Source organism: Myotis lucifugus, unplaced genomic scaffold (genome assembly GCF_000147115.1).
Source record: "Myotis lucifugus unplaced genomic scaffold, Myoluc2.0 scaffold_91, whole genome shotgun sequence".
In the NCBI taxonomy this organism is placed as follows: domain Eukaryota; kingdom Metazoa; phylum Chordata; class Mammalia; order Chiroptera; family Vespertilionidae; genus Myotis; species Myotis lucifugus.
The window spans coordinates 2,852,252-2,861,455 of NW_005871139.1; the positions used below are offsets into that span (position 1 = coordinate 2,852,252).

Here is a 9,204-nt window from a genome sequence, read left to right on the forward strand (position 1 = left end):
CGCGACAGCGACAAGGGCTTGTGCGGCGCACCCCACCCCCAGACCGGGATACTTCCCACCTCCCCGATCGCGCGAGAACTGCGTGGCAGCGAGCGGCAGTTCTCGCGAGAGCCATCACCATGGCAGCGGCTGCTGCGGAGGCATCCGGGTGTTAGAGCTGAAGCCCGGGCGGGGGCGATGTGGGGGCCGAAGGCTGTGGGCAATGGAAGCAGCAGCCAGGGAATGAGGATGAAGCAGCGAGGACTGTGGTGACGATACAAAGCTCCAGGGCCACCCCTGAAATTGAAGGACTGGGGCCGCGTGCTGGCCACACTGGAGACGGATTGAGCTGAGAGCCTGGGGCACCTTGGGCAAGGCCAGGAGCAGGGTCTGAGTGCACAGGCCTTGCTGTGGCCGCCTAACTCCTCAGGCTTCATCTGGATGAACCAGGGCTACAGCATCCCCCTGAGAGCGCTCGACACCGTGTTACTGCTCAGCACTAGGTTATTCAGGGGTCGGAATCAAGATATCTTTTCCCATAGGGGAGAGAAGGGAGAGTGATGAATTTAAGAGACTGAAGGAAACATCTGAACTATGGGCCTGCTAGGAAGCCGGAATGTTGAAGGCTGAGGTGTGGTTTGAGGAAGTGTACCTGGGTGGTTATGAATTTTAGTACCCAAGGAAAGTGAGAGACTTTGCATCCATGTTCCTCTGTTCCTGCCCACCCCCACTTCCCTCGCACTCATTTCGGCACCTGCAGAGTTGTGTTGGAACACTTAAGACTGTCATCAGCCGAAACCGGTTTGGCTCAGTGGATAGAGCATCGGCCTGTGGACTGAAGGGTCCTGGGTTCGATTCCGGTCAAGGGCATGTACCTGGGTTGCGGGCACATCCCCAGTAGGAGATGTGCAGGAGGCGGCTGATCGATGTTTCTCTCTCATCGATGTTTCTGACTCTCTATCTCTCTCCCTTCCTCTCTGTAAAAAATCAATAAAATATATTTAAAAAAAAAAAAAAAGATTGTCATCAAAGAACGGCACTAGCAATGCTAAGAACAGAGGGAGGTTCTTTAAGTGCCCTCGCTCTGCATTGACAGCTGTATAAGAGAACACACGGCTCTTCCCTAAGCCCTGAGCCAAAACTTGCTTTTCTGGATTTGGGGCCTTGTTTCTTGTATCCTGCCAAGAAGGAGTAGGCTGGTAGATAGCCACACTATGTCTACCTCTTACCCCATCGATCCCTGGTGTATGCATTCACCAGTCTCTTCCTCATATCCCAGTCTGTTTTCTTCCATATTTTAACCTAGAGAATAACCTGACCCTAGAATGTGAAGACAAGAGGATCCTACTTTAAGATGGTGAGGGATGAGATGGATAACAAGGAGCATGTTTATAACTAAGCGTTGTATCTGTCCTGAGCTGTAGCCCTTAAGGGCTTTTACCCTGCTACGTTTTATATTTTAAGTGGCAGAAGACTCCTCCAGTGTTATTACAGACTCCTAGAGTGGGTCTTGTGATACCTCCACATAATTACTTTACTTTTTCCATTTCTTTTCCTAGAATTTTCTCACCCCACCAGGTTATGCCCCCACCCACACTGATCACAAAAATTATCCTTAAAAAACCCTTTCTCTAATACCCAATGACACTAATGTGACTTGTGGCATTCTTAGAGGAGGTGGAACTTGTCAGTGGTACTGCCCAAAACTTCAGATCCTCTCAAGGTTGGGTCCCAGGTGTGACAGAAGGATGGAAATGGTAAGCAGCAAGTACCATGGTATTTGAGTCAGAACTGATGAATGGAACTAGAGAATCTCCCAGCTCTTCTGTCCTTCACTCCTTTGGAGTCTCGAGAAGAAAATGTCTGTTGCAGCATCACTGGGTGCTTCCCATGGAGCAAACAAGTGCAAAGATAGGAGGGGTGCTGCCCAGTTGGCAACTAGCCAATCACTGCCACTCTCCAGCTTCCCAACCACTTGAAAGGCTAAGGGAGAAGAGCTCATCTAGAGCTGAAGGAGGCACAGACCTGACTTACAGTTCATCCGTCTTTCTCCCTCCCTCTGACTTCCACTGGAGCTAAGTAAAAGCTGAAATTGTAGCCACCCGCTCTGTGGGTTGCACACTCCCACTCCTGCCACTGACCCCAGGCCTGGGCCTGAGCCCAGAGCGTGTGCCTGGAGCAGGGGTGTGGAAGGGGGGAGGGGGTGTTGGCCCTGCTGACAAAATCCATTTGGAATTTCTCAAGGTTGTGGTTTGGGGCTTAAGTTTGCCACAGAGTATGTGTGACGAAAGATGAGAGCTAGAAAGAGAGAAGGAGTCAAAAGGACTACAGAGGAAGGAAACCAGAAAAAGCTAAAATATTCTTGCTGTGACTCCATTGGAGATTCTCCTTGCTCTTACTGAGTATGCAAAATTCCCATCTGGATATTCCTTATCATTATTCTCTCTCATAATCTATGTCCATTCTAGCTACATCCCTCTCTCTCCCCCACTATCCTCATATGCTCACCAGATACAGTCAGTGCCTAAGTAAGGATGAGATATCTTCCTGCCTCCATCAAATTTCCAAACCCAGAATTCTCAATATTCAAATGGAAATTTAGGACATAAAATTTTGCCATAAAGTACTTCCCTAACCCAACACTCCTCAAAATGTTCTTACTGCCCTGGTGTTACCATCATTTCACCTGATTTTGAGAGTAATTTGGGCAGCAGATATATCTATTGCCTAGAGCAATAGATTTTCCACCTTTTTCATCTCATTGCACACATAAACTAATTACTAAAATTCTGTGGCACACCAAAGAATATATTCTTTGCCCATCTGACAAAAAAAAATAGGTATAATTTTGATTCATTCACCCTGGACAGTTATTGTGTTAGCTGTTGTAGTTTTTTTTATTTGACAATTTAAGGAAAAAGAGGTCAGTGCCCCTGACTAAATAGTCAAGTATTGCATGTTTAAAAAATTCTTGAGATTCTGGCCAGATAGCTCAGTTGGTTGGAGCATCGTTGCATCCCTTACTCCAAAGTCCATGGGTTCAATTCCCATTAAGGGCACATACCTAGGTTGCAGGTTCGATACCCATTTGGGGTGTGTATGGGAGGCAACTGATATCCCCCTCCTCTCTCTCTCTCTCTAAATAATCAATTTTAAAAATTATTGTGACACACCAGTTGAAAATTACTGGCCTAGAATGTAAAATGTACTTCTCTACATTCTACATCAGGGGTCCTCAAACTTTTTAAACAGGGGGCCAGTTCACTGTCCCTCAGACCGTTGGAGGGCTGGACTATAGTTTAAAAAAAAACTATGAACAAATTCCTATGCACACTGCACATATCTTATTTTGAAGTAAAAAAAAACAAAATGGGAACAAATACAATATTTGTATTTGCATGTGGCCCGCGGGCCATAGTTTGAGGACCCCTGTTCTACATTTTAGTTGTACATTCCTTGGCCAAGGAGATGACCTGTTAGAATCAGGATCTTGCAACCCCATAAGCAGTCACTTTTCCAAGTGAAAGATAATGGTTTGTTTTAAAAAAATATCAGGCTAGGAATAGAAAGATTGGAATAAAAGACATTATCTTTTCCCTAGTTATGGTTTCTTCTAAAAGATAAAGGAATTATTTCACTAAGATTAAAATTAAATGCAGAAGAGCTCTGAATAAGGACGGACAAAATACATATGCAAATAATTCAGTGGGAGGGCATGCTGGTGTTGCTGGTTTCCAGAGCAAAAAAAAATTCCCTTTTGAGCACAGGAATCCCTTTTATATGTTTCCCATTAATCTTGTATCTACCTCCCAAGTTCTCTGATTTGGAGCCAGAGAGAAAAGCACCTGCTCTTTTGGGTGCAGGTTCAACAATGAGATACCTTCAGGACTTGAAAATCCCAAAACATGCCCTAGCCGGTTTGGCTCAGTGGATAGAGCATCAGCCTGCAGAATAAAGGGTCCCAGGTTCGATTCCAGGCAAGGGCATATGCCTGGGTTACGGGCTCGATCCCCTGTGTGGGGCATGCAAGAGGCAATCAATGATTCTCATCATTGATGTTTCCATCTCTCTCTCCCTCTCCCTTCCTCTCTGAAATCAATAAAAATATATTTATATATATAACAAAGAAAACCCCAACACAGAGGTGACCTCAAAGTGTGGGGCAGGGGTCAACAAACTATAGCCAGAGGACCAAATCTGGTCCTGCAGTCTGTTTGTGTGAATTGTGTTGGAATCTTTTTGTTTATGTATGGTCTATGGCTGCTTTTGATCTACAACAACAGAGTTGAGTAATTATTGCAGGGTTGAGTAGTTGTGACAAAACCCACAAACCTAATATATTTACTATCAAGACCTTTTCGGGGCGGGGGGAGGGGGGGCAGCTAGTCCTTGTTCTAGGGCAGTGATTGAGGCAATCCCTAGAGTTGAGGCACGTAGAGAATAAATAAAGCCTATAATTAGGTCCCACATTAAGAGTTGCCAAATAATTCACTGAGGCCCATTTCAAATCCTCTGTGGGACCAGCAGGCTACACATAGATAAAGTCATTGAGTGTAGTAGGGTAGGAAAATTCACCTGGAAAAGAAGCCATGGACTGGGATCCCAAGTGTGGACAGAAATATCACCATCTGCATCCACCAGTCCAGTAACTTAATTTATTTTAGTTATAAACAGGAACCAAGAACAAATCTCAGTACAATAAATTATCCATTCCCACCCCTCCTGCTAAAGAAAGAAAGAGAGGCTCAGAAAGTTGTAGGTAAAACTCTTCCTTTGGAGGCTCCCCTTTAACATCTGAATGGGGGCGGGGGGAGGGAGGGCGGGCAGACAGCTTCCCTAAGGGCCTGGACAGATGACTCTGAGAACTTAGGGGAGAGCATCCCCCCTCAGCACTCTGTTCCATCCCTAAGAAAAACCTCTCTACCTCTGTTTCCCATTACCCCACAAGAGGGGGCTCAGGCTGCAGTAGAGGAGTTCATGAACAGCAAAGAGAGTGAGTGGTTTCTTTCTGGATATAGGACTCATGGCTCTACACAACGCCTGGGGCTAGCCCTCAAAGGAGAAGAGTGGTCAAACTATAGGGACTCCCCAGTTGAAAGGAGTATGAATCCGAGTTAAAAGCCCAGGGTTGGGGAGAGGAGAACAATACAGTGCATTTCATCTTAGCCCATCCAGGTGTTTAAGGAGTAAAAGAGGGGTGACATTTTCCCCCCCTCCAAGGCCCTTCAACTGTGGGGGAGAAGGCCACACATGACAGATTCCACCTGACCCGCACCCCACGCCCAAAGGCGTTTCCAGGTAGATACTTTGAACTTCCAGGGGCCAAGATTGACCTTGGGCAGAAATTAGGGCAAAAGGCTGAAAAGGCGCCTCTCCCCTTCCCCAGCCTGCTGTGAGGCTGACCCTCACTTACACACGTTGACCCACTCTGTGACCTTGCACTCATCACACAGCACATAGCAGCACCAGTGGAAACGGCAATGACAGCGCTCAACTCTCGTCTGCCGGAGCACGTTGTGCCCACGGCCACAACACAGGCTGCCACAGCCATCCAGCAGGCGGCTGGTCTTGTTGCAGGCCCGGCCACGCGTGCCTGGGGAGCCCACAGTGGGGTCTCGCTCGCAGAAATCAGGAGACTTCTCAAAGTAAACCAGCTCTCCTGAGAGGCGGCGGGGACGCAGGCGGGGCTGGAAGGCTCCGGAGTTGCGGTTGTGGGTATCAATGAAGATGGCCCTGCCCAGTCGCTCCTTTAATGCTGCCCCCACTGCCCGGAATTCTGGGGCTGCCCTCCAGCAGGTCTTGAACTGGCAGCTGCCTGAAGTGCCATGACACTTGCATTTCCTCTTTAGGTTTTCGGTTACCACCTAGAGCATCAGAGGGGGAGAGGTGAAGGAAAGGGCAGTAAATGGATAGAGCACAGAGACACAGAAGAGGAGAGGGAACAGGGAGGCAAAAGGAGGGACAAATAGAGGCAAGAATGACCAAATGATTGTGGAGTATCAGAAGAAAAAGAAGCTGGTTGATAGCCCAACTCCCTCATTGTATGGTTGGAGAACTGAAGCCAGAGCAGAGGGATTTGCCTATCTTCAGTCACTAGCTGGATAAGTCCAGTTGTCCTGACTCCCACTCCAGTGCTCTTTCCAGAGTGAGCGCTGCTAAAATGGGGAGTCTGGGCCCACAGCACCCCTAGATTCCATAGGGAGGAAAGCTGTAATAATAGCTATCATGTAACAAGCACCTGTCAAGGACGAGGGACTCTGCTGGGGCTCTATTTACTAGCTCTCTCTTAATGACATTGTAAGGCAGGTATCCTTAGGCTCTTTTTACATATGCAAAACGGAGGTTAAGTCACTTGCTCAGGGCTACCCGGATGGTGACAATCACCCATCACATCTCACCCTCTGACTCTGCTGTGCCTCTCAAACTGGGGCCAGGCCGGAAAGCGAGAGACCCAGGACAATTTGCACACGTACCTGTCGCCCCACCCTGTTGTTGTGGATTCGCATCCGTGCCTGGATGTCCCGGGGAGCTTCCCTGGAATCCAAGAAATCCCGAGAGAACTTCTCTCCAAAGTCCATGTCATGGTTACAGCCACCCCATTCCCATGTGTCCTGGGGGCTGGGGCTGGGGCTGGGGCCTGGGCCAGGACCCGGGCTAGGCAGGGAGTGGGGAAAGCTTTTGCCCCGGGACAGTGCCTGCAGCTGCAGCAGTTTGGCCCTCAGCCGATCCTGCTCGCCACTCCCCTTCCAGCCACAGCCGCAGCTCACCAGCTTGCCCAGGCTGCAGGCTGTGGCTACCGCGTGCATGACGCCAGCAGCCAGCATGGAGAAGGAAAAGGCGCTCTCACGGAAACCTGGGGATGAAAGGGTGTGACGGTGAGGGTAAGGTTGACAGGCAGCTGAGAGCAGGGAGGCAGAGGGAAATAAACAGCCATCCTCCAATTCCAGAAATTCCTAACTGAATCCTGACCCTGCCGTCACTAGCTGAGTAATTTGGGGGGAAAGGGGGAACTGAAAGCACAGAGCCTCGGTTTCCTCATCTATAAATTGAGGGGATGACGGGTTGATCTCTGAGGCCCCTTCTTGCTCTGTAAGTCTGGGATTTTCAGGTGTGGATGAAAGAGCTAGCCTAGAGGGAAAGACCCCTGGGGTTGGGAGCCGACTAAAAGGGAGTCCCTGTGGTCTTTGAAGATGTGTTCACTGAGTTCTACATCTGAAAGCCTTAGAAATTCCCCAGCCCTGCAGGGAGCTTGGGTGGGGTGGAAGCGCAGGCAATAGGGGTTCGTTTTTTTTCTTCTTCGGGGTTATTGTAACCAGCATTTTAACCAACCTACCCTCCACCACCCCCAAACCTCCAAAGCACTGTGGCTGTGGCGCTGTCCTTCACCTTTCCAGTTTCTAGTTTTATGTTTGTCCTTCAGGCTGCTCTTTAAGTTTATCCTAACCTGCTATTACTCTATAAAATGCTGGGAAGGGGAGAGAGGTGGGGGTGATTTCCCTAAGGCCCTCTTAAAACGTTGGCTCCTTTGTGTTTGTTTTTGGGGTCACAGAGGCTCAGGATGACAAGCCTTCCCCAGCCTCAGGTAGATATGCTTCTCATGTGGGCATCAAAGCCTTCCCCCTACAACACGTCCTGTGAAGAAAGAGGGGATCCCTCACTTCCTTTTAGGCAGGGGCTCCCTGGAACCCTGAGAGACAGCAGCTCCTTAGGGGCCAGGCCTTGCCCACCTCAGGATGCAGGGCTCCTGGCTCAACCTCCTGGTCCCCCCCAACCCCAGCCCTCCAGGGGTGAAGCTGTTTGCACACGTCTTGGGAATTCCCCCGCAGATGGCAGCTGCCTATTAACCCTGTAGTCCCCGAAGTACTGCCCCCAGCCTTAAGCTGAGCCCAGGGTGGATCTTTACTCTTCCTAGGAGTAAACTCGAGCATGGCCTGGCGAGAGGCATTGATGCCTCCCAGACCAGGCCGGCAGTGACCTGTTCTCCACCCCTCCAGCCAGTTCCTCACCTGCTCAGGTGAGAGCCACCTGGGGCCCCCACAGCACAGAGGAGGGGGGCTGCTCCCCTGCTTCAAAGCCATCAGGGTCTTTGTTCCCAGTCTCAGCTCCTGGGAACCCCAGCAATTAGGAGAGTAGATTTAACCCTTAAACGGTTGGGGGCGGCCCCCCTCCTCCACTGAGGTTCTGGGGACACCAGCCTGGGCTTGTCCCTCTGAGAGGGAGGAGGGTGAAATTGGGGGCGTGAATGGGGGGCGTTTGAAGCTTCCAGGGCTGGGGGCATCTCGCTCACAGGTGCAACCCAGATCCAGCAGGGTGTAAGCAGGAAGGGGGGGGGGTGCTTAGAGTAGGGGAACACGGACCCAGCTGCCTTGCCCGCAGCGAGCAGGTGGAAGCCAGAAGCGCAGGGGCCCAGACGGGTGGCCAAACCCAGCTCCTCCAGGCTGTCGGGGGAATTCCCGGAGAGGCCCCTCCCGAGTCGTGAACCGGTCCCTTCCCGCCTCCTCTCGCCTGGGCCGGCCCCCCAGCCCCGGCCCGCCGGGCTCACCGCGCTTGAGGATGGCGCTGTGGTGCGGCAGGCGGCCGCCGCCCTCGAGCGCCGAGCAGTTCCAGCGCTGGTCGCGCAGCTGGTGCTGACACTCGTGGACCGCGATGTGCAGGCCCTGCAGCGCGGACGCGGTCACGTCGGGGCTGCGCAGGCACAGCCCCAGCTGCCGCTTGCTCAGGCCCGACAGCGTCAAGCACACGGTGTTGGCGGTCAGCGGCGGCTCGCCGGGCAGCTTCAGGCCCAGGATCTCATTGCTCCGGGCCCTGGGAAGCGAGAAGGCGTCGCTGGGTCTGTGGTCCGGGCCTCGCGCCCCCTCCGAGCCCTCCCGCCCGCCGGGGCGGCGCTTCCACCCGGCCGCGAGGTGGGTGGGGTGGGGCTGGGTGCTCACCGACTGCAGAGCGCCAGGACCAGAAGGCCCGCGAGGCCCCAGGGCGGAGGCCGCGGCCGGGGCTGCTCCCGCATGTCGACGCCCGGGCCCGAAGGCCTTTTTATTCTACATAGAAAAACATGAATGACCCTGGCTGTATAGTTTTACTGTGTGAACACTTCCTATTGCACTGATCATGTCATGCGTCAAATCCTTTTTATTAGAAATATAGATAATTCCGCAAGCTATTAACTCCTTGTCCCTTATGGACTAAGCAAGTTCCAACCCTTGTTACCTGGCTTTACTGAAGGTTTAT

General features: G+C 51.3%; 1 protein-coding gene across 1 annotated transcript; it reads right to left on the reverse strand.

The window, feature by feature from the left end:
* Window positions 1-4,620: 4,620 nt before the first annotated feature.
* Window positions 4,621-8,989, reverse strand: WNT10B (Wnt family member 10B). Its single transcript, XM_006091510.3, has 4 exons — window positions 8,910-8,989; window positions 8,522-8,784; window positions 6,453-6,832; window positions 4,621-5,843 (listed from the first exon to the last, which is right to left on the reverse strand). The coding sequence occupies exons 1-4, from the start codon at window positions 8,981-8,983 to the stop codon at window positions 5,385-5,387; spliced, it is 1,176 nt and encodes a 391-aa protein (XP_006091572.1). The 5' UTR covers window positions 8,984-8,989; the 3' UTR covers window positions 4,621-5,384.
* Window positions 8,990-9,204: the final 215 nt, after the last annotated feature.

Excerpts from the sequence above, each read along its gene's own strand:
- WNT10B (XM_006091510.3), bottom strand. The coding sequence starts at position 8,983 with ATGCGGGAGCAGCCCCGGCCGCGGCCTCCGCCCTGGGGCCTCGCGGGC. Across the intron at positions 8,785-8,909 it reads GTCCTGGCGCTCTGCAGTCG|GGCCCGGAGCAATGAGATCC; the intron begins GTGAGCACCCAG and ends CTCGCTTCCCAG. Across the intron at positions 5,844-6,452 it reads ACAACAGGGTGGGGCGACAG|GTGGTAACCGAAAACCTAAA; the intron begins GTACGTGTGCAA and ends CTGATGCTCTAG.